Below are 24,285 nucleotides of genomic sequence, written 5' to 3'. Positions count from 1 at the left end.
TGTATTAAAGCAGAGATGTTCCAGGAATGGTCAAGGAGCTTGTCTGATATGGGATGAAAGGCTTGTTAAAATGCATTAAGAGTTATGACAGAGGATGATTTCTTAGCAGTTGTATATGCTGCCAAAGAATTTTGTCACTATGTAGCCTGTAAAAGCCCAAATATGCTAAGGTGACAAGTTACTGGAGGCAACAGCAACAAAACTGTAGGGAAATATACCAGTCAGGTTGCAGCTCATGCAACTTCCATAGTACAGATAAAATTTATAGATGCTTCCTCTGTCCTCAGGGGACGTATCAATTAGTGCTCCTCTGTCCAGAAACACGCGTAAATATCCCGCTGCAGCTCATGCCCAGCTCACCGACGACACCTTTGCACTTGTTTGTGCCCGCTGCGCAGAGCGCTACCGAAGGGAGGAACGGGATGCGGGGAAAACGCGCCTGAGGACGCTCCTCCGCTGCACAGTGCGCCTGTGGAGAGCGAGTCCAGCGCGGCGGCCCGGTGCTGTGCAGCTGAGCGGCGCTGTCCTGGCGTGTCCCGGTGTGTCCCAGCGCTGTCCCGGCGCCGCGCTCCCTCCGGCCCGGGCGCGGCGCTGCCGCTTTAACGCGCGGCGGGGCCCGGGGCGGGGAAGGCCGCGGCGTTGCCGGGCGACGGCGGCGTCGCCGCGGGGAGCGCCGGGCTCCGCTGGCCCCGCTGGCTGCGCGCCGCTCCCGGCCGGGCAATAGCGCTAAATCAGCCCTGCCACCGCTGCCCCGGCCCGGGGCGCCCCGGCGCTGGCGCTCGCTGTTAGAAAAAGCTCCACACGGGACAGATGGGGAACGTGGTTTTAATCAGCTTTGCCGAGCGCTGAGAGGAGCAGCCGGCGTGAGGTGGGCGGCGGGGTAAGGCACGGGGGGACGGTAGGAACAGCGCTCCTGGCTCCCCGGGGTGTCCCTCGGGAATGGCGCGGGGGGACGGCAGCTGCCAGGGAGCCGTGCGAGGCCCAGGTAAGCGCCGGGGGGCTGTAGGCGTGAGGTCCGCCCAACTCGCCAGAAACCCAAAGCAGAGACTTTGAGAAGCCCAAGTTGCGTGTCCCGGTTTGCTGCCGTGTCCCGTATTCCTTGCTGTGACACACAAAGCCAGGTGACGCGACAGATCCGGGATAAACTCCGCTCGGCCATGAGCCTGCGCGCCCTTGGCCGGCCTAATCCCATGGCCTTGGCTCGGAGCAGTGTCTCGGCCCTGGCCGGCGAGGGTGTGCAGGTGGGCCTGCTGGCTGGAGCCTGGAGGAAACATTCGAACCCTTGAAATCCCTAGCCGGGCATCACCTGTGTTGGTGCAAAAGAGCAGGTTTCTCCTACGGACTGTGTCTGTTTTCTGTGGTTTGCAGATCCCGGCTGTCACCCACGTGTGGTTCGCTGGCCAGAAGACGTAGATGTCCCTTGTGACTGGGTCCTTGCATGGGCGTTTTGAGGATGAAACGCTACATAAACTCTTAAAGCACAGCACCTGAGGACATTGCTACCGACATGGACATCATTATTTATTTACGTTTGCTTTAATCAGGAGGAGCTTTTTTGTAAACATGAATTGCCGGGCTCTTTCCTTGAGATGTCGTTTCTTGTTTCATGCTATTGAAACATTAATCTTAACTTATTATGACTCCTTTGTGTTGGTCAGCTCTCAGGGACATTTCCCTAGGCTTGAAAATGTGGGAGCTTTCAAGAATGTGTCAATCGTGCCAACTCAAGCCACTTGTGGGCTGCCAGACCGAAGTACTTTTTGTCATAGCTCAGTAGCTGTTCAAAGTATTATATCCTGCACTCAGAAGTTTTGTGTTCAGGAATGCCCATATAGGTCGTCACCTTCGTCCTACAAACGACTTCTTTCAGAAGGCCTTGGTACCTGTATAACAGAGGACAAGAGGGACTTGCATCCAGGGTCCTCCAGCAATGCTTCCAGTTTTATTTTTCATAATCACAAGGATTGCTTCTCTACTCCCCGTCTTCCAAGGCTTGGAGCTTCATTTACGTTAACTGTATGGTTGAAACCTGAGCAAGAAGGTGTAATGTAAGTAGTATTGAAGGTGTTTACTTTCCTGGTGCTCTTAAAAAAATTGATCATTGCAGTCACAGTCATTATTAGCAAGCTCTTTAAACTTTTAAAAGGTGTGGTGAGAAACTGTGACGTTTACAGAGCCGTATTTAGGTTGGGGTCTTCCCAGATGTCAAGACAATTGGCTTCACTTTCATGGCATTGACTCAGATGATAGTCCAATGGCTTTCAGTGTTTGGAACCATTCATACATAATGTGCATGTATTTCTCAAAAAGAGAAATTTGTGTTTCCAATTTGCATTCCTTCTAAAAGCTGCTAGAAAATTACGTTGTCACAGGGTTGTGCTGTTGCTGCTTTCATGATGGAAAAAAAATTATCTAAGGTGTTAAGGCTTCTCCAACACAAGTTTGTCTAACAAACAAACACGGAAAGCCACCAAAATACAGAAAAGAGGTCATAGTGTTCTTGGAGGATCTGGAGAACATTGTCTGGCTGGCAGACTGCGTTGCTGCTTTAACAAATGATTCCACTATTTAAACTGCTAATGAAATTTCACTGGGTGCTCACAAAATAGAAGCGGCTAAACATGTTCCCTCTCCTGTTTGCCTACATGTTGCATTTTCAGGAAATACTGCTGTTAGAAGTGACCTTTCAGCTTGACTGGGCCTTATTATGATGAAAAACCTGCTTTTTGAAAAATGCATCCCAGATCCTGAAAAAAAAGTTCAGTCATCTATCACAAAATGCAGAGCCTCCTACTCTTTCATACCTTCATTGTGTAGGTCTCTTTAACATAAAGCACAAAGAGTGTAGTTTGTTCCTTTGGACAACATGCCACGAATGATTTTAGAATTTATTCTTAAAATGTAGCTAGTGATCTACTTTGTTGAGGTGTTCTTGATACTTATTTTGCATGCTGATGTGAAATTGTCACTTGTCTAAGGGTAGCAAAGTCATCAGAAAAAATAGAAATATCGAAAATGATAATGTAAAGTTATAGTATGTTTTATGCAGTAATAATTACCTTAAAAAACTTGACCTAACTGTAGAATTTGTGGTTATGGAGTGGAAATAAATGATATCTGCAGAGCAAAAGGGACTTCTGAGCTGAAGTTAAATAATTTCAGCTGGTGGTAGGTGTGAAGGCATCCCTGGAGCTTTGGCCTGTAGTTTTCTATGTAATGGTTGAATCTTGAATGTCAGAGAGTCCATTTCTGGTGTGTTCTCATGCCATGAATTCCTCTCCACACACGTGTGGGCTCATCGGAGTCTCCTTCATCAAAGCACATGCCTAACTTGAAGCACAAGCATCTCCTGCTAATTTCCAAGCAAGCTGTTGCAGCAGTATGCTGAGTGAGATCTGTGAAAGTCTTTTGTCAATGGGATAGGCTTTGATGCATGGAGCCTAAAACAATGAAATGTTATGGCCTTAGTTTCAAATGATTAAGTGCTGTGAAGAAACCAGACTCTAGTGATGACTGATAAGCCATGGACTAGTGCAAAAGATTAGCTTCCAATTGCTGCTGTGTTAATAACTACACAGTGTACATATTCCTGTTCAGCAGGTTTTATAGATCGCTTTAAAATTTAAATGTTTTTATTCAATTTTTGTAATAGATAACTTCATTGTAATAGATCACATCAAATCTCTTATGCCTTGTGAGATTTGCTGCTATTCAACATGTAAGAAAGGCAATGGTAAAGCCCAGTCCTGAAAACTGAAGATGAACAGCAATTAGTCCAAGTGGTCAGGATGATATGCCACTGTCCAGGTGCTTTTGTTTATTGGCACAGAAAGAATTGTGTTAATTTTTCTCTCTTTGTAAAAGGAACACTGAACTCCAGTTGTGGTGGAACAGCTGTTGCACATGAATAGCCATTGAAGCTTGACTCAGAAGGCATCTTACAAAAGAGAATAATTACCAGCAGACTAAGATGCTTTCCCTTTTCTTATATTGCTTTAGTGAGTCCTTCAGGTTGGCAGATGAAGTTTGACTTACTGGATGTCCTACATTTTGAAGTCCCTGGTGGGGAATTGTCCCTGTTACATGTCATTTGTGAGTCCTTTTAAACCCCATTATCACAGCAGAGGAGCCTCTCAGAAGTGGGATGCATTCTAACAAATCTTTGTTTTCCCACAAAGCATTAGGAAGATCAGCCAGAACGAGCTGTTCATTTTGCCAGAAGAATGATTGGAAGTTTAACAAGGTGGTTTTTTTTTTCTGGCAGAGTGCTTTTACATCAAGTACAGCAGACTTCTGTGTTTTGGACATGCCATAGTAATGTGCTTTTGTGCTGAATGTTATATGGTCTGTCTGTGAGAGTGTGTGCTTAGGAAAGAAGCTAGGAGTGTTGCTGTGCCAGTATCCCATTACATCCTGTGACATTCTGTTAGGCATGTACCCGTGTAAGAGAATAGCAGGATTTTTGTGAGAAGTTACTGTGCTGGCTGAAATGAGAGAGTGATGTGAGGATCCAAGTCTGAAGGCCTTTTAAAGATTGTACATAAGCAGAGACACTAAAAATTTTCTTCATCAGTTTCATACACCAAGTTTTCTTATGTGAATCTAGGAGACAGTACACTTTGACACAGAGAGAAGAGTCAGGTCATGTTACAGATTTATTTGAAGCCATGATGTTCTTCTAAGATGTTTAGTAGAGATATTTGTAGGCATGCTTTTAAGTCACTGCATATTGGAAATATTGAAGAAAAACAAGAGTGAGAAAGCACTGACATTTGTTCTCCAGTCTTTAAATTTTCTTTCCCTTTAGGCAGTAAGTGGGCAGCGTTCTTGCCCCTGAGTTTCATTCTAGCCTCATGCTTCCTCTCTTGCTGTGTGTACTCATCAGTCAATATAATTGCCTTCAGTAAGCCTGTGTGTAGCCTGTAGGTAAGCCTTACCACAATATAGGAAACTGTGTATGATGATAGCCCTTCACAATGGAATAGGACAAGAATATGGGTACAAACTTTGCATATGTGAGTAACCATTACAGGCAGCTTGTATCAATGTAGTGTGAGCTGGAGCAAGTTCAGATGCCCAGAAGATATTGGTGGTGTCAAGAAGTGAGCTGAGGTCTTTTACAAGCAAAAGGATCAGCAGGAATGGCCTGATTGTGAAGTGGGTAGCACAGAGATGATTTACACTTTATTTATCTAAGGGACTAAAACCATATGGTTCTTTTATTATCTATTCAGATGTTTTATGTTAGGAATTAGACTGAAAGGGGCATCTGATTTTGAACCAGTGCAGGTGTTCCCATTTGCTCCAGTTGATGTGTGGGCAGCGCTAGTGCAGCCATGTTAGATTCTCTAGAATATTTTTCTCTTTGAAAGCTGACTGAGTGGATTTGTGTTATTGGCTTTTTTTTTTCCCTCCAATCCCACCACTGAGATGTATGTAGTCAGGTATTGGCTCTGTGGGTCTGCAGGTTACCAGAAGTTGAAGACTTCACAAAGAAAAGTGGCTTCTCTCTGTAATCATGGCCGGAATGGAAAATCAAGCTCAGAGTCAGAAGTAATGCCTCTTACTATTTCACCTATGATAGAACTAGTTTGGATTTTTTTCTTTTTTCTTTTTCCTTCCCTCTCTTCTCTTTTCCCTCTCGATTTTCCTCTTTTACTAGTAAGTCACAATTCACATTTGTTCTTTCAGTTTTCAAAGTGATGTACATCAAGGTCGCTTCCCTTCTTAAAGTCATGACACCTTTGGGGATAAAAACAATGTGGGGATGTTTGTTTTAGATAAGTAAAATAAACAAAACCCTGGATTATCCAATTATTGTTTATCCAGGAACTGGGTAAATCCAGTTCCTAAATATTTTGCTACTTAGCTGAGCCTTCCTTCACATTTATTATCTAACAAAACTAGCATGTTTACAAGCAAACAAAATATTGAAAAGACCAGTGGACAATTTATTAAGAAACATGGTTTTAGTAAGGTTGGGAAAACAGAAGTCTTCATTTTGCAAAGTGTTTCATTGACAACATTCCAGCAGGCTAGAATAGTAACAGGAGGAATTAATTTTTCCTAGGATTTAAAGGTGAATTAGTGACTAGTGGCAGTATCAAGGAACAGCCTTTTGGATAGTTTTCTTTTATAAATGCAGAGTAGATGAAGACATCAGTAGGTAAGGGTTCTCTGGTTTCATTTTTTTTTTCTCTGAAATATGGGTAAGTAAATACTAATCTCATAAAAATTTTATATGCTTCCCTCTTGTGACTTAATGCACTAATTTAGTCTGATGTAACTGTTAAAATATTTGACTTTTCATGGGTCAGTACATTGAGAAATGTGTTTTTCAATCAGCTCAAGTGGGAAGCATAGAACTTTATAATTTTTTTTTTGTATTTATGATTGCTTTAATAAAATATAAAGTTTTTACACAAGCATATGGAGCCTGTGGTTTCTCAGGACTCTTGACATCATGCTTATTGGATTGCAAAAATTTCAGCAGCTTGAAATACAAAAAAATTTGCTATGGATGGTATTCTCTGTACCTTATATGACATTATTGTATTTGCTATTGATGTGACTTCTTTGTGGGGAAAAAAAATTCCTAATAAGTGTCTGGATATCCTCATTGCCTTGCTCTAGTTTCTTAGGGTAAAGAAAGACACTGCAAAGGGGAGAGTGTAGTGTAAGCTGGTGTTAGGGTTGCCTTACCTATGCAGATTGGGTGGAAAGATGGAAGACTTAATAGCAAAGCATTTCATTTGTACTGCTTTTTGTGGTTATATTGCGTTTGCCTTGTTAGACTAAGGAAAATTGAAGTGCCTCCACGGGATGTACTAAGTTGCACAGCTTTGTATGAAAGGTGGGGCAGAGACTTGCACAGTCCCTGTGGTTTCTCTGTCATGGAACCTTCAAGAGAGGAGGCAAACTGGGCCTCTCTTTCACCCCCAGATGAGCTGGGGTTGCCAGCACTCAATAAACAAAGCAAAACACAAAAAACAACCAACCAAAACCCTCACAGATTGAGACAGAAAATATCTTTGCTGAAGTTCTTTTACACTTAGTACATCTTGTGACTTTCACTGTCACTGAACATCTTCTCAAGAGCTGTATTTTTAATGTTTATTTTAATACATTCTGGTTAGCATCACTTTACAGGATAGCACCTTGGCAAGGATGTGTATATGTGTGTGCCTCTGACCTTATGTTGTTTTTCTTGGTTATTTCCAAAGGTGTGTGATAGAAAAGGCTGTTGATGGGCAGACTGTGTTCAAACTCACAATCTCTGAGAAAGAGACCATGTTTTATTATCGCACAGTAAATGGTTTGCAGCCACCAATAAAAGTAATGACACTGGGGAGAATTCTTGTGAAGAAATGGATTCATCTTAGTGTGCAGGTAAGTAAAATAAAAACGATTTAATATTTGTTGAAATACAGCATTTTTGTGAGAGTAGTATAACTGTATAAATATAAAAGAATAAATTGGGGGATGTAAATGATAACTCTTGAGTCTTGTAGGTAAGGATCTTAATTTGGAAGCTCATTTTGAGGCAATTGCTAATTTAGGACTGGAAAGAAATGCTGTGCCCGTTCTTCTGAACAAGCAGACTGTACAAAACCGAAAAATCTCACCTTTAAAAATATGAGTATGTGAGGTGAAGAAAACCTTGTATTAATATTTTAGATGCTTATATATAGCATTACTGATTAGTCTTGGGTCTCAGCTTATTTCCTATAGAAGGGAATGCCATTCTCATCTATACATGCTAATGTACTTACCTTATGGAGTTCTGTCCCATTTAATTTTAATAACTTCTTACATAAGTAAAAGTGCATGTGAGCAAATGTGAGTTTATGTAGAATCAGTCAAGCTAGTAAGTTACAGAGCTATTACCTCTTATTTTAGAAATATGATTCAGAATTATTAGAGCACAATCCCTGTGTTCTAAAAGTCTTCTGTTGACATAACTTTTTAATAAGTGTACAAATATCTACCGAGGATAAAGCAAAATTGAGTTTGTTAAATTTTAAACTGTATGTACAAAAATCAGTAAACAAACACAGAAGAAATTAAAATTCAGTTATTTGCATGTCTTGTAATTCCCAACAGACACCCTAGTAAATTCTATTTGTGAGCCAAGTTCAACTAATAATTATAAAGCACAATTATCGGGTATTAAATGTTTATCTTTTCCTTCCTTCATTTTCTTTATCGGTTCTATTAAATTTCATTTGGTCTACAGCACAATCAAGAATAGTTTTGCTGCTTTCTTGAAACTTGCTAAAAGGTATTGACTGTGATTTGGATTTTTAGTGCTGATCTTGTCACTTGTAAGAAGTATCTAAGCTGACGTCTTGATTTTTTTGCAGTTTTCTTTTTTCCAGGATAACAGCATGGTAGTGTGAATAAGATTTTGGCTGTTGGATTAAAAGAGTGACCTTAAGGTAGAACTAATGAACTTTACACTTCAAGCACTCCAAGGGTGCTATATTACTGCTGTTGCTGTCAGCCGCATTTTGTACCTCAGAAACTGCTAAAGCCTGGCACAGCCAAGTGAAAGTGAAAGGGCGGGTTAAATACACACACAGATCTTGAACTGCATTACAAAGGAATGTGAAGCACCCTGTGGAATTTGGTCTTTTGTTTCTCTGTAGGAAGTTGTTCAATTCATAGCAGGAAAAAAGAAATAGAGCTTCTAGACCCTTAAAGAAACTGCAGGCTTAATGCCTTTTTGAAGTTTCTGAGCTTGAGTAGAGCCTTCCTGTGCTTGGTGCTATTGTAGGATGCAGCTTGCCATTAAAGATGATAGTGGCTGCAGCCTGACCCATTTAGCCCTTGCCCTGGCTATCAAACTTCAGGCAAAGGTTGCTTTGTTTGTTTCTTAGCAGGGGGCCAAAAGCATTTTTTCATTTTTTTTCCCAAAATGGACAATGAGCAAGACCATACAAAAATATGCAAAGTAACTTCCATCTAGAAGTGTCTGTGTCTCCTACACCCAGGTGCTAGGCAACAGACGCCATGACAAAGGAGTATGAAGTATTGGTTACAGATGTGAAACTGAATTTAGAGAGAGAAAAAACATGGTGGGATGGCAGATATGTTTGGAATTCAGGTGTAAGAGCATATTCAGGAATGATAAAAATGAAAGCTAAATGGTGGAATAGCACCAAATAGTAATTAAATGATAAGAGGGAAGGAAAGAAGAAAGGATAGCAGAGACTGAAAATAATTTCTTTGGAATAAAATAATTCTAGGGGAAGAGAAGGCTAGTAAATTAATTCTACTGAGGTAATCTAGGAATTTAAATCCTTGGGTTTGTATTTAGATATGTAATTTGTTAGAGGGAACTACTGCTAAGAACTGTGTCATTGCAGAGACTTATTTTCCAGTTTATGGCTGGGAAATTTAAGTTCTGCTAACAGGAGCAGGGCCCAAACATTCCTGTGTGTTCTGCATGAAGAGTTTCTTCATTGAGTAGTTGCTGAAGCAGAAAGTCTGGATATACCAGCTTTGTTAAGTAATGAGGGCGTTATCAGAGGTGTAGGTCTCAAGAATAATGTTGAGCATTCATAACTAGAGTCAGATGAAACAGAAGAATAAACAGTTCTTTGGTTCTCTGGGAACACTTTTGGGTTTCAAAGAGAACAAACACATACAACTATTTTTATGAAACAAGGTAAACTTTGGAGTCCGGAGATTGAATGGAAAAAAACCTTGGAAGTTTTTTAAAATTGATAAAATAGAATTAAGAGAAATTTTTGCCCTTAAAGGAAAAAAATATGGTTATGTACTGCCCAGGCTTATCTGTGTGAATAAGTACCCCTGCAGTTAGAGAGGTCAAAGTGTGTGAGAACTGGGGAATGGGAACACAGATTCACAGAGAATGCTGTGTAGGATAGAAATAAAACTAGAAAGTGGTTGATATTAATTAGACTGTCAAATGGTAAAAAATTCTTACAATTTTTTTTGTGTAAGAAGGCGTGACCTGAGTACAGTCAAGAGTGTGCTTGAGATGAAGGATGATTTGAGTAAGGTCCCCAGAATAAATAAATACCTTGGTTCTGTTTTCAGGAGTCACAGAGCAAAACCAATCAGGGTAGTCGAATTAATGTATGGAAACAAAAGTGATCATAAAGAGTAGAAACATGAATATGCAAGCTGATTGTGTGCATGCTGCTGCAAACAGATGGTCTTTGTCCAGAAATTCTGGAAGAACTGGCACACAAAATCCTTTGACAAAGAGACATTCTATGCAAAGCTACCAGTCAGAGATGGGGCTATAATGCTCCATGGGAAAGGTATCATGTTGATACCAACCAGCAGCCAAGCACCTGGGCCCTCCTCACCCCTGCCAGTGGAACAGGGGAGACAACAGAAATAGCAAAAGTGAAAAAAACTCATTAAAGAAAGGGACTGGAAGAGGAGCAAATGATATAAAGGCAATCACTCCCCACCTCCCACAAGCAGACCACTGCCCAACCAATTTCTTAGCAGCAGGGCATCTTGGAAGTAAAATTCCTATCTCCTCACATTTCTTCTTCTACCCTAGTTTTTATTGCTGAGCGTGAGGCTATAGAGTAAGGAATATCTTTTTGTCCTAGCTATCCCGCTGCCCAGTTTCTTGTTCCAGCCCTGGCTTACTGCTGAGGTGGGATGAGGAGTTCAACTGGGAAAAGAGAAGGGCTTGACATTGGGCAAGCTCTCTTTGGCAACAACTAAAATGTGTTAGCAATGCTATTTAACCCCTAGATTTGAAATGCAGCATGGGGTGTTGTGAAAAAATTTACCTCCACCCCAGCCACAGAGGAAGGAAAAAGGATCTTGGTAATGCCGACCCATTATGTCTTGGTCTTGACGCAGTGGCATATGAGGATTTAGAAAAGATCTTTGAAGAAATAGATAAAGATGTGGAACTAAATGAAAAATGGGATAAAATGCAGTGTGGATTTCCTATAGATAGCTCATCACTGTCTAGCCTCTTAGCTTTTTTTTTTGATGAGAAAGCTGATTTTCAGGCAAAGTAAATGTGTCAGATTTCGTCTATCTGGAGTTGAGTTTAGCATTGATGTGACAACCTATGAGAAGTTGTAGGGTCAAAGGGAATGCTCATGGGAAGGATTGCAATAGATACTGCTCAGAGGAACTTGCTTATAATCCTGGGGAGGGGGCAGGCACAAAACCAATTGAATTATTTTTGGGCCAGCCTTGTGTTTTATTTTTGTTAATGATCTTAGCAGAAATACTAAGAATTCCTATCATAGAAGCTGGTAATAGACATAGTCAGAAAGGGGACAGTAAGATGTTCTACAGGAAGAATGGCATGAACAAAAAGACTGAGGGAAGTGGCTTGGAATAAAATTGCTATTACAAAGTGCAAAGTAGTGAACTTGAAACTCCTCTACAAAATTTTCTACTGTCCTAGTTGTTTCCAGTTGGTGAGGATCAAGTCTTTCAGGCTTCTGAAAGTTTTAGGTTCCTACTGTGTGTTTGATCTTGATTTAATGATGTTTTTAGGGATATAGTTTTAGGTGTATGTTAGCAAAAACTCTGAAGGTGCACACTGGCGTAAAAGATATATAGCCGTAACTTAAAAGAATCTGATGTGCACTGAAGCGAAACATTAGAAAAACTGGCATCTTAAAGTCTTAACTTCTAAAGAATTAAAAAATTGAGCATAATTAAGGTCAGTTGTGTACCATATTATCTCTACAAAGTGAAACCAGTATCAGATTTATTACACTTACTAACAGCAGCACCATGGTGTATTTTATTTTTCAGTTTGAGTGTTAAGAGTCTTTTACTTTCCCTTTGATACTTTTGAATTTATTTAACCAATTAAGAAGAGTGGAGTTTAAACATGAATTTGCAGATACAGACGAGGCTGCTGAAACAGGAGATTCTTTGAGAACATGTCAGATTGATGTTTTTTGTTTCATATTTAGTGTCTGAAATTATAAAAATAGTCTTTTTGCTAGCCTTTATTTTGCCTGATCATATCTATGTAACTCTGCCATGTTTTGGCAGACTATAGCACATTAAAAGCTTTGGAAAGTAAGTTTAAAATCTAAATGCAGAGAGGTAACCGTGACTGAATTACTCTCCTGGGAGGAAAATGCTCTTAGAGTGCCTATTGAAATCAGCATTATCATTTCAATACATGTCAAATATGAGTCATTTCCTAGTTTAGGCAAAATTTCTTTATAAATCTTTAAATCTTCCAGTTCTTTCAAGAAAAGGTTAAAGTACTTATGATTTAATGAGACCGCTTTACATCATAACTGTTTGACTATCAAGAGAAAACTTGTCCTTTCCAATTTGTAAAATCCTTTTATTTTCTGCACAAGTTTTTGAATACTTTACAGTTTATTTTATAAGCAAAGAACCTGAGACTTAAAAGCAGGGAGGCAAACATTTATTCTATACACTCCCTATGTATGTCTTACTAAATAAAGGGTATTCTAAACTGTATGGTCCCTAATTTTAATAAGGACACGAGAAAGCAAGAAAGCATTTTGATTTAACAAACTGCTTTGACTTCCTCTTTGAAGTCATCACTTACTATCTATTAAGAGTAGTTTGTCAGGTCCAAGAAGGGAGTGGAGAGTTTGCATTAATTCTGCATTTGGGAGCTTCTTGTCTATTAATTGCAATTGTGTGTTGAAAATATTTGTGAGGATGCAGTCTATCCATATGGCTCATGCTCTGCTCCTGCCAGACAGTGGAAATAAAACACACATTACAGTCTGTCTTGTATTTGAGTGTGTGTTTAAAGAGCTGTTCACAGACACAAGGAGCATGGAGCTGCTTCAGCATCTATTCTGCTACTGTTGTAGGCCATTCAGGTACTGCTGCTGGACATGCAGCCTCTGTGCTCTTTGATATCAGTAAAACTTTGGTTTTTCCTGCATCCAGAGGTTCTACTATGGTTCTTACCTCTTCTCCTCATGCTCTGTGGGTATTACCATGCTTACTGTGTACATTTGAAAGCTCTGCTGTAACTTCAGCTTCTTGAGAAAGCAGCGTATTTCCCAGATGATTGATACTGCTCACACTGTCTCTTAAACTACTTATTTTCTTGCCTGAGTATGAGTTTGAATATATTTGCAGATTTAAATTTGCAGTCTAACAGCTGCCTCGGAACACAAGGCAAGGAACTTTGCCTGGGCTAAGATTTTAATTTCAGAGAACACCAAAAATACAGGTTTTGTCAATGCCATCTTGATTCCACTTCTGGAAATTGCAAATGTATTCTGTAATTGCAGTTGCAAAACCACTGAAATCTGCCCAGACTCTGTTATATATGGTAGGAATGGAATTAAGCCTTTGTGTGGCCGGTACTGAGAGGAGGTGGTATTGAATGTTTTACAGAGGCTATGCCTTATTTGTCTAGAGAGTTTCAAGATTTGAAAAGCATCAATCTTCAATTTGCTTTGCAAGAAGTTTCCTTCCTTATATAAAAATAAATTGCAGCCAATTAAATTGTCTAATTGTCTTTTTAATAATGAAAACACTCCATTAAAAAGATTTGCCTTCTTATTTTTCCCCCAGTCTCAGAACCTACTGTCCTGTAGGTCTCAGGTACTTTTGTGTGCCCTTGAATTGCGTGGGGAGAAACCATAAGAGTTTGGAAGTGTCTCCTTGAGTTTTTGATAGCTGTTGGTACACTGCACTAAGAGGAGACTTGCTGGGTGCATCCACATTGTCACTTTCATGTATGGAAAGAGTTCTTGTTGATCCAGGTTTGCCTTCTGTCTACTTTGAGTCTTATTTTACTATTGAGATTCTTCCATTTGATTCCTTTTTGAGGAGACCAAGCTTTAAGTTGTACAGTGGATTATCACCATTTAGAGCACACCATTTGCAATGTGGGCAGAAGGTCCTCCAGCAGGTAGTTCTTGGCTGCACAGTGTGTGAGCAGAAAACAGGCAACTGATTGCAGCATCCTTGCTGGTCAAGATGGATCACAGATACTGAACAATTGTCCTTTCTGCTTTATGCTGTACAAGTTTTTATGTAAATGTTTTCACAAGGTACTTGAAACTTTTTTTTACGAATCTAAAAACTTCATGACTACAGCCAAATAGAAGAGCTTTTGTTTTTGTGGGTTTGTGTTTGTTTTTGGGTTTGTTTGTTTGTTTGATTTGGGTGTTTATTTATTTTTAGAAGTAATTTCTACATTTGGTTCAGGTTTTTGTAGCTTAAAGACAGACTTAAATCAGTAGTCTGATCAAGAAATGGAAGGTGAAACTTTCAGGTTGTCCTTTGTGCTACCTTCATTATTTATGTGTGAACTCTGTCTTACATCTTGCGTTAACATCTGTGTGTGCAACAAATGGAGGGTGACATAAATTACATGTGTAGATCTTGTACAGCACAAAATCTGTGTGTGCTGGTGGCAGTCCAGAGGGGGAATCTTGTAAGATTTCACATGTATCATTTTCTTCTGGAAGCAAAGAATATTTCCTGGCTCTGACCAACTTACCAGGTTGTGTGGAAATTAAAAGGATCTGGGATGGAAGATGGAGAGGAACTCCTCTTGTCCAGTGTCTCATTCTAGTGCCTTAGCTCAGTAATGCTGTAATTTTTGCATAATTTAAGGACTCTGTCTGTTTGATAGCTGTCTAGATAGCCTGTCTTGGAGTATGAAAGAAGACTACATTAATAGGAACAACTTTGTTTTAGATGTATTATTGACTTATTTTCTGAAAATCAGTGGGTTTTGAAGTTCTTAAGCTGTACTGTCTTGAATAGTCACTAACTGGCCTGTTTTTAGTTTAATAGTCTAATTATTTTTCTTTTAATTTACAAATTGGAATATGTGTAATTATAGATAATTATAATTATTAATATATATTATAGATAAAAATATATATAATTTATATTTTGGCAATGAACTCTTGTGGCAATGAGTTCTTCATATGGCATTATGGCTGTATGAAATTGTTCTTTATTTTAAATCTGCTGTCTGCCAACTTCTTTTTTTGCTGATTTCTTTTGCCAGTTTCTTTTTATTTATCATTCTTATGCTTTTTGATATTTTGATTATAGAACTTTATCACGTGTTAAAATCATTCATAAGTGAGATTTCTCCTTATATTGAAGCCACTGCATTTTGTTCATCCTCACTGATATTTTCAGAAACTTTTGGGGTTAATGGGGGATGCAAAGGACAGAACTCCACTTGTTATCCCAGACACTTTGCACCACAAATTTCTAAGCAATAAAGTTTTGTGGGCTTTGAAAAAATTTATTTCCCAATGAGGAATGTTCCTTTTTTTGCTCATTGGTGAGGGACTCTCTATAGTAACTCTAAGACCACTTGTAGCAGTGACTGTTCAGAATTTAGTGTTGTGTTTACATGGACAGGAATATTTTTCTTGTCTCCTACCTTGTGGTCAACAAGACATTTAGTCTGCTACTTTGCTGCCTGTTCCTTAACAATTTTGAGATCCTTTGCACCTTTGAAGTAAGCTTTGATTTCTATTATCTGCATGTATTCACTCCATCTTTTTTTCACCTTGCTAACCACTTTTCAAGCCTGAACAAAATGTTAGGTAGCAGAGATTGTTGCAGGTAGTGATAAACTACTGTCTGTGTGAAATGTGACCATTTAATCTCTTCCAAGTTTTAAAGTTTGAAACCTTCTTAGAAAGCCAGTATGTTATATTGGTCAGTTCTTATCCACACACATCTTTACTTCAAAGAATTCAAATTGGATCTTGATTTCCTTCCACAAAAGTCATGTTGCCTTTTCTAGTGTACAGTATTAACCCGTGCGCTTTTCCGACCAATTCATCCAGTACAGACTTGATTTTACGGATCTCAGAAGAAATGATCCAAGCCCTCTTCATGCATCATGTCTATAACTTTAATTTCTGCATTGTTCTTTTCTCTGTGTAGGGTTAACTGAAAATAGGTCAGAGGGTTTTTTTGGTTTCTGCTTCTTTGCTGATCTTCCAATGAATCTGAAGGTATTATTTTTTTTTTCCTTTTCTTTTTTTTTTTAATGAAAAGGGCTAGAATACCAGGTTCTGTAGTATGTTTTAATACAGTCAGCTCATTTTCTTTATCAAAATTTGAGCTTTCTTTAAGGCATAGCAACACTTTTTCAGTGGTATGATCTGTGTAATTCCTGACATTCAGGTTCAAAAATCTTGGGCTGTAGATTTTAAAGACAGATATGTTTTGTTTTATATATTTTGTCATAATTTACAGTCTATGTGCATGCTTAGTTAAGACAGTTCTGGTTTAGATAATTGATTTTTCTCCCCCAACTTTTCATTTCTTTCCCATCTTGATACACAAATAAACTGCCTTTATTTGGATATAGGAGCAGCTGACCCTCCTTTAATTCTGTCTGTTCTAGAAAAGGGTTTCCATTTGGAATTGACCTAAATCCCTTCTTCCAAGCTCTGTTTGTGTGCAGAGTCATGTAGCCTTGCTTGTCTGACCCTTTGTGATACTGGCAGCATTTCAAAGAATGGCACTGGCTTTTTATCTTCTGCCTCCTGAATAAAAGCCAAAATATTTTCCTCTCAAACCTCTCTTCTCTTCTTTCAGGTGGTGTTTAGGTGTATCCTTGCTATTGACTGATTGTAGATGGCCCATCTATCTTGTGAGGGTCATCCTTGTTGCACTTCTAAGCAAATCATCATGTGGTATTCAGTGGCAGCATACAATAAACCATCAACATTGCTCCTAATCTGACATTTCAGAACTTTAAACTTCTGTTTCTTTACATTGAAATTCTTACCCTTGAAGATTTATCCTCAGTACTCAGAGGTATGTGCCTTTTTCTTTCCAGCTTGATAACCATGTCCCATGGCACTTGAGTGGTTCTTGGAATCAGGACTGGTCAAAAGAAAAAGTCTGTTGTCTTTCTGAGCTTCTCTGGTTACTACTTACTTGTGCCTTATGTATGTACCTCTTGTCCGTAAGTCATGCATGTAACAGGTTGCATTGCCACTCTTCTGCTGGACTTCTGAATGCATTTAATTATGTTTGAAGGGCCTTTATCCTTTCTCTTAAGCTGTGTTTATTGACATATTATTGACGTATTATTATTCTCTGTGCTGTTCAGTAATCTTTGTGGCTTTTCTGTGCCTTAATTTGAGGCCTGTACTCTAAAGTGCTTAGGAGATCACTATGAACTTTGTAAGTAGCCTCCCCTGGTCATTTCCTGGCCCATCTCTAGCAAAATGTAGTTGAGGGAGCTGATGCATAAACGATTTTATTTCACTTTTTCCAATAATAAACTACTGACAATAAGCTACCAAAACACTGTCCTCCAAAGTCCCTTTTGGTCTGAGTGGAATTAACAGCATAGTTTGGATCTCTGGCAAAGCTTGGCTGCTAAGATGCTTAGTAACTGGAAAAAAGCAGTTATTATAAGAAATGAAAATTGAAGCTTACAGTTGCCATCAAAAAGAGTGTTGGAGAGTTAGAGTACAAAGGAGTAGTTGAATGACCATTTCTAAAGGACTTTGTGATGGATGGAAGAAAGCAGGGCACAGAGGAGGAGGGAAAGGCCTGAAGTAAGGTTGTGGGGAAGAATATGAAAAGAATCAAAGACAGACTTTTGTGGCTCCTTGACCATGAAAAGAAACTAAGCCCTGAAAGAAGAGATGAGACTTTATTTGCAAAAATCCCTTAACTGGATACATGGAACTTCTTGTGGCAAGGCATTCAGAGGGCAGAAATAATTGCTTTCTTCTTATGTAAATCATCCCCCAAAAAAGACAGAGGAATGGATTTTCAACTTTTCAGTCCCAGCAGAGCTGTTCAGCTCTGTTTTGTAGAACCGTGTATTCTTGCAGTAAATTTGGGAATTACTTAGGAGCCATAGTACTGAGTGGTGTAAAATGGTGCAAAATCTTCAGATATAATCAGTTTAAAAGACTAGAAATTAATATGTAGCTGATAGTGTCATAAAAGGTTAATAATTGTACATTAGTAACAGCACCCCTCATTTGTGCAGGTATCTGCTTATTCTTTGACTAGTGAAGCAGAAGACTTTATTCAGAAGGGACATTTCATTTGACATCCACATCTCATCCCTAATTTACATGATTACAAGTAGTTCGTGAAAATTCTGAACCAGTGGTTTTACTGTATTTTAAATGGAGGGGGCAGAGAGAAAATATGCATTGTTATGAGATTATCTAAAATGTACTTTCTGACCTTTTGCTTCAATTAATTGTGGCAAGTCTGTGTAACAGTTTTAGCTACTAAAAAGCAGCTTGTTGAGTCCTTAATACTTGTCTCCTTTCATGATACTGTAGTGATCATCGAATGTTGGATCTGATTTCTTCTGTGATTTGGGGAAAATAGAATCATTATGCAGCAAGAAAGCAATTGTTCTTCATGCATTTTCAGATATGGTGACTAGGATCCTCTCATATTTTTTTTGTTTGGAACTCATTTACACCACAGGTGTCACTTGTTAAAGCTTTCCTTGTAAAAAGAATCGAGTTTATCAATGGTTAAAATAGTAGTTTAGCAAAGCTTATTTGTTAATTCCTTCACTTTCTAACAGAATCCGTATTTGCAGTTTTGCTCTCTTGTCTTCTGTCTGCCACTCCCCTGCCCCGATGTGTTCTGTCCTGAGGTATCAGTAGCAGATTGATACAGCTCTACTGACCCTGGCTATAAAGGATATTGGTGCAGTGCTGGCTGGGGTAGAAAGTGGAATAGCTGTAATTAACCATTTTAATACTTCTTCATACTAATGAAATGCTTTCAAACTATGGACCAACAAAAGATTAAGCTAAAATTGCCAATCTGTACTTGGAATGATTACTCTGTGCAAAAAGATTGCTAACCTCTGATTCAATGTTGATTCTAAAGCGCTGTTTACTTTTTAAAATACTGATTCTTTAAAAATATAGTCCATTTCAAAAGCTGTCTCTTTTCACATTCATCTTTCTTTGTCTCCAGCCTGGTTTACTAGATAATTGAGTATGGGTTACATCACTCAGTTTTTAAAATACTGCTAAAATTACCCCATATGAAAAATGGACAATTTGTATGTTTCTTATTTTCGATCATTCTGTTTGCTGTCACTTGCATTTTTGCATCTTGAAGGTTTTGTTCAAGAAATAGCTCTTATTTCTTTTTAAGCTTGTAAACTGCCTTATGGATCAGTCTTGTGTTCCAGTTGCTTTTTGATTTTGCTGTTTATGGTCAAATTTATATTAATAAATGGCTAAATCTTGAACAGAGTTAATTGTTTCAGGAGCATTTCAGGGTTCCTTTCCCCTTACACCCTTCCCCCCCTGTTTTTTTTTTATTTTAAATTTATGTTGTTCTTCAGGGAATTTGAGCTGAACTAGTGGATCTATGCACGACAAGAAAGATGTGGATTGAAGGAAAACCATTTCCCACTGAGAAGGGATTAACATTGTAGGAGATAGTGAAAAAGAAAAGTAAAGGAGGGCAAAGAGAAAAGCTAAATATCTTTTATACAAATGCTAGGAGCATATGTAATAAGACTGCTGAATGGGAGTGACATGTTTTCAAGGATAAGAAAGATATTATTGGAATAAGACAGACAACCAGGAAAATGAAGGGGGATTTAAAATGCCAAGATACACAGTTTCAGTGAAGGGAGAGCTAATATTAAGCTGAAAGAGATGTAACAATATTGCTGAAGGATAATACTCTATCTGCAGTAGGAAACACTCCTGTTCTCACTCCCTCCATTTTAATTTTTTTCTTTAACTACATTTTTTAAAAGCTAAGTTTAGAGGTTTGCATGCAAGCTAAGGACAGTTTAGTATAGTTGTGATTCTTGGCTGTTGTACCAGACTTGTTGGTGGTCAGAAAAAAAACCCTGGCCATAAAAGTATTTAAAACAGGCAATGGTCCCTAAGAAAACCAGAATTTTGATTTGAAGAATGCTGGTGTATTGAAGAGAAGACAGTAAGGAGAGAGATTGTCAGAGATCAGTTATGATACGAACTGTGTTAGAACTACAAATGAGAGCATGTTTCTGCTGTTGCTCTAAGATTCCTATTTTTATGCTGTTAATGAAGCAGTGGAGAATACTGTCACAGTTATGGAAAAGCTGTAACTGTAAATCTGTATGTGGAGACAAGAAGCAAAATCAAACGATCAAAAATCATGAAATTTGAAATGGTTTTGGGGTGGGGGTTTGGGCTAGATGGAGAAGCAGCCCTAAAGTTATTGATTTTAGCAAAGCTAACTTTGAAGGAAAGCAAAATGCTCCTGGGGTTTTTGCCTGCAATCCTGTGATGAATGGGAAATCCACTCCACACAAGTAGAGAGTACATAGTGTATAAAACACGTAGAGAGGCTGCAATTAAAATTCATCCCAGTTAAGTCAAGAAAAGGAAAGGCCGATATGGGCCTGAGGCAAAAGAAGGAAAGGCAAAGAGACAACTTGCCCCTCCCGACCTTATGCTTTTTCCTTCCCCTTCGCTGTTCTTTGCCATTTCTTCTGCTGTCCCTTTATCTTCTCCAGCCCTTCTGTTTTAAGATAGTTCTGTCACTGTGGTCCCCTGATGAGGTTTCTTCCTCAAGTCTCTTGTTTTTTTCACTCTGCATTTCTCAGACTGTGGGCATAACTGTTCAGAGTGCTCATAACGTGAGCAGGAGTCTTTCACCCCTCTTCTCCCCAAAACCACGCTATGCATCCCCTTAAACATGATTGCAAGCTGTATACAGTAGACATTGTTTTTCGTTCCTAACTTCTTTTATCTGTTTGTGAATCTGGGATGATTTCAATTCACTTTGTGGCAAGGAAAGCCAGAGCTGGGAAGGGCAAGCATGGGAGAATATAACAATTGGTGTAGATGGTGTGGAAATATGAAAATCTTTAGAAAAAGACACTGTGCTGTGCTGGCAGGATTTCTGTGAGAGACGAGAGTGAAACAAACACATGCATGGTTGCAAGTGGTATTCCTTTCTTTTGTGTAAAGTTAGGACACAAATTGTGTCTGCTTTTGGGATCCTCTGTGCAAGTTCCTTTATTGTTCAGTCTCCCACATACACTCATTATCAGACATCTTGTTTCAAAGAACAGATGTGACGAAGAAAGTAAATTTAACTTATTTGAGGTCTGAATCTGGGCAGGTGTAAAAGGACATTGCTGAAGCTGAAGGCAATTTGTAGTAGCGGAAGATCTGCCCCTTAACTAATGCAAGCACTTTGAACAAATTTTGATCTCGCATTTTATTTTCAAAAGGTGAACAAAGATTATAATGGCAGAAGTGGATGTTGGGGAGAGATTTAATGGGACATTAGTGGAAGATTGAATGGTCTATTTCTGTCAATCTGTACTCTCTTTTTTCTTTTTTAAATTGCAGTGATTTGTTAACTGTAGGAATTGGCAACAGGCAGAGAGGATGACCATGTGGTCTTATAGCATTCAACTGATGCCCTGTTTCTGAAGATGGTATGAGGGATCATAAAGTTTAGTTCCATGTGTATTGTGATGATAGTTGCATCTATATTTAAAGCTTTCTGTCACTGAAGCACTCTTGGTGTTGTCAGATGTCTATTGGACTGGATGAGCTGCAACTTCTTGCAATTGAATGTCAATAAGACCAAAGCAATTTTGGTTGATTCATAGCACCAGCTTAAGCATATTCACTTGCACAGATTACATTTGACAGATAGTTACCTTCAGCTGAACTCTGTGGTTAGAAGCCTTGGTATATTCTTGACAGTGAGCTTAGAGCTGATGCCTTATGTTTATTTCATATCCTGTTTTTGCCTTCCTAATACTGCATGTGTATGTCTACATTTAAATAAACTTACAGCTGAAGTACTAGTCACTCCACTTGTTATCTCTGGACAGAATGTTGTGATGAGTCAATTCTGATATTTAAAAAATGGTGGTTTTTTCCCATTTAGGCAGTTTTAATTTCAAAATCTATCTAATGAAAGATTTTATTTTATCGGGAACTTCTGGAAAAGTGTCTGTCAAAGTCTAACAAGAAGAGGATAAGAAAATGAAGAGGTAGAGGATATAAGCAAAGATGAAAAAGCATTATTCTCTTTGGAATGTTTTTCTGGTATTCTATCAGTTTTCTGGCCTGCAGGGAAATATAGTCAGCACAGGTGTTCTTACCCTATTATGTTAATGAAAGTTAAAATTGTCTGGATTCTGCAACAAAATTGTGCACAGTGTCATCAAATACTGATGTGTGTTAGCATTCCCTATAAATTTTCCAAAGAAAGGCATCTTTCCTTCTAATTTCTCATAACAGTTCTAAAATAGTCTGGGTTAAAATAGTTTCAATCCTTGATTCACTTAGTTGTTTATGCTGAACTTGCTTGCATTGAAACTTCATTTGGAACATACTGAAGAATCAAGCTTTTGAATTATTTCAAACCATTTCCCTCTGTGGGTTCCTAGTCAGCTTAAAGCACCATCCTGCTTTTGAAGTCAAAATCAGTGATTTAACACCAAACGCCTTGTACGTATATTGTTTCCACTCACAAATTCAATTTCTCTTCTTAAAGGCAAGGCTGATTTTCCTATAGAGCTTAAGGAGGTTCTGAAAGGGAGATTTTTAAAAATTCCGCCTTTCAGTGAATAATAGGATTGCAGCATCCTTGAATTTTGATAGGAATCAACCCAAAGTAAAATACTTAAAATAAAATGTTTCTACTTGTATATTTCAGGTAGACTGATGTGTTCTGGTGAGAGGACAGAGTTGACTCTGTAGTTTTGGCAAGAGTTAGATAATGAATCACAGCCTAGAACTGTATTGGCAGGTCTTCCTTCTAGAAATGACAGAGTGGTTGGAAGTGAAGGAATTTCCCCTAACCATGGATGGTAACTTAAGCAACTTTTTTTTGAAAATCATCATAATAAAGTCCTAGGCCATGTTGTTACTTATGTTAGTGGTGACAGTGAAAAGCTTTGAGCCCTCTTTGTTTCCTTCCTGTAAAATGCTGTTTGTCCTGAGAACTAAATATGTCTGAAAAACATCACATTGAAACCTCCACATAGTAGCCAGGGTTGCACCTTGCCTCTGTCACCTTCTGTTCTTTTCTTTCAGACTTGCAGCTAAGTTGCTTCCAAGGTCTGAAATACAGAAGGATGAATTTGGGTTTGCCTGGGGACATGGAGTTCTTACAGCTCAAAAACTACACTTTTGCTATGTGAAGCTAGTATAGTATTTGAATGTGGAAGGAGAGGAATTTAGAAATGTGAGCAAATAATTTAATAAGAGCAGATAAAATTGATTTTATTTTGTTTATAGCTTTTGCATTTGCTGTTGGGCAAACCAACTAAAAATGGACTGAGGATTTGAAATTGTGACAGCGTTATAGCTGGAGCAGCACCAGCTTCACTGGCAAACTCGTCAGGCAGTTCTTTTGCTGGTGCAGAAGGTGCCATTTGTCTGTCAAGTGTTATGCAGATAAATTGTCTGAGCTGGCTTGTCCTCTTGGATATTATTCTTTAGTTTCCACAGCCCTCCCTCCCCCAAACCCCCATCCCTATTAACATGGTTATTAGTGTCTTTGCTGGTCTGTTTGAGAACAAGTTCATAGACAAATTCCTCCTGACATATCCTTGTTCTCATATGTTTGCTACATAAATTCATTATCTCTTGCCAAGCCTTAGATCTGCCAAGTTCCCTCTGTTGTCTCAATTTTCATTCCAGATTAAAAAAAATTAAATGCAAAGCACAAAACACTAAAAATGAACTCTTTTTATTTTAAAGGTTGTAAGCTTTATCTCTGAGAGAGGGAAAATAAAAAAAAAGTCCACAGGAGACTTTGATGTATGTAAAACATCTGCCCAAACATCTCTAGCAATAATGTCATCACAGTGATAGTTCTTATTCTTGACTTATCCATTCAGCTAAGGTTTTACATTTGGGTTAGGCTTCATTTTGTACTTTGTAAGGATGGCTAAGCCATATGGGACTGTAGGAGCAGGCTCTGTACTAGTGCTGGTGAGTAATATGTGGAGTAGAAGATGGCTAAGAGTGATGTGGAATCCTGACTCACCTGCAGAGGTTAAACTGTGGGAATCTCTTTAGTTTTGGAGCAGTCATAAGGTGGGTGATAGATTACCTGAAGGGTTGGGAAGAGTATAGTTTTGGGATCTTGGGATCATAGAACCATAGAATATCCTGAGTTGGAACAGACCCACATAGATCATAGAAGTCCAGCTCTTGGCCCTGCATAGCATCAGCCCCAAGAGTGCCTGAGAGCATTGTCCAAACACTTGTTGAACTTTGTCAGGCTTGTGCTATGACTGCTTCCCTGGGCATCTTGTTCCAGAGCCCAGCCACCCTCTGGGTGATGAAC

The 24,285-nt window shown here is 38.9% G+C and overlaps 1 protein-coding gene across 1 annotated transcript in view; it reads left to right on the top strand.

Annotated features, from left to right (window-relative positions):
- The first annotated feature begins 682 nt into the window (after positions 1-682).
- Positions 683-24,285, top strand: part of USH2A (usherin) — a 374,998-nt gene continuing 351,395 nt past the window's right edge. The window contains exons 1-3 of the mRNA XM_064709111.1: positions 683-868; positions 1,369-2,048; positions 7,224-7,389. Coding sequence (XP_064565181.1) covers positions 1,564-2,048; positions 7,224-7,389 — 651 coding nt within the window. The 5' untranslated portion in view covers positions 683-868; positions 1,369-1,563. The remainder of the gene's footprint in view (positions 869-1,368; positions 2,049-7,223; positions 7,390-24,285) is intronic.

The sequence above is a fragment of the Zonotrichia leucophrys genome, chromosome 3 (genome assembly GCF_028769735.1).
Source record: "Zonotrichia leucophrys gambelii isolate GWCS_2022_RI chromosome 3, RI_Zleu_2.0, whole genome shotgun sequence".
Classification (NCBI taxonomy): Eukaryota; Metazoa; Chordata; class Aves; order Passeriformes; family Passerellidae; genus Zonotrichia; species Zonotrichia leucophrys.
The sequence above is the reverse complement of the archived record's forward strand: the minus strand, read 5'-3'. Positions and strand labels throughout refer to the sequence as shown.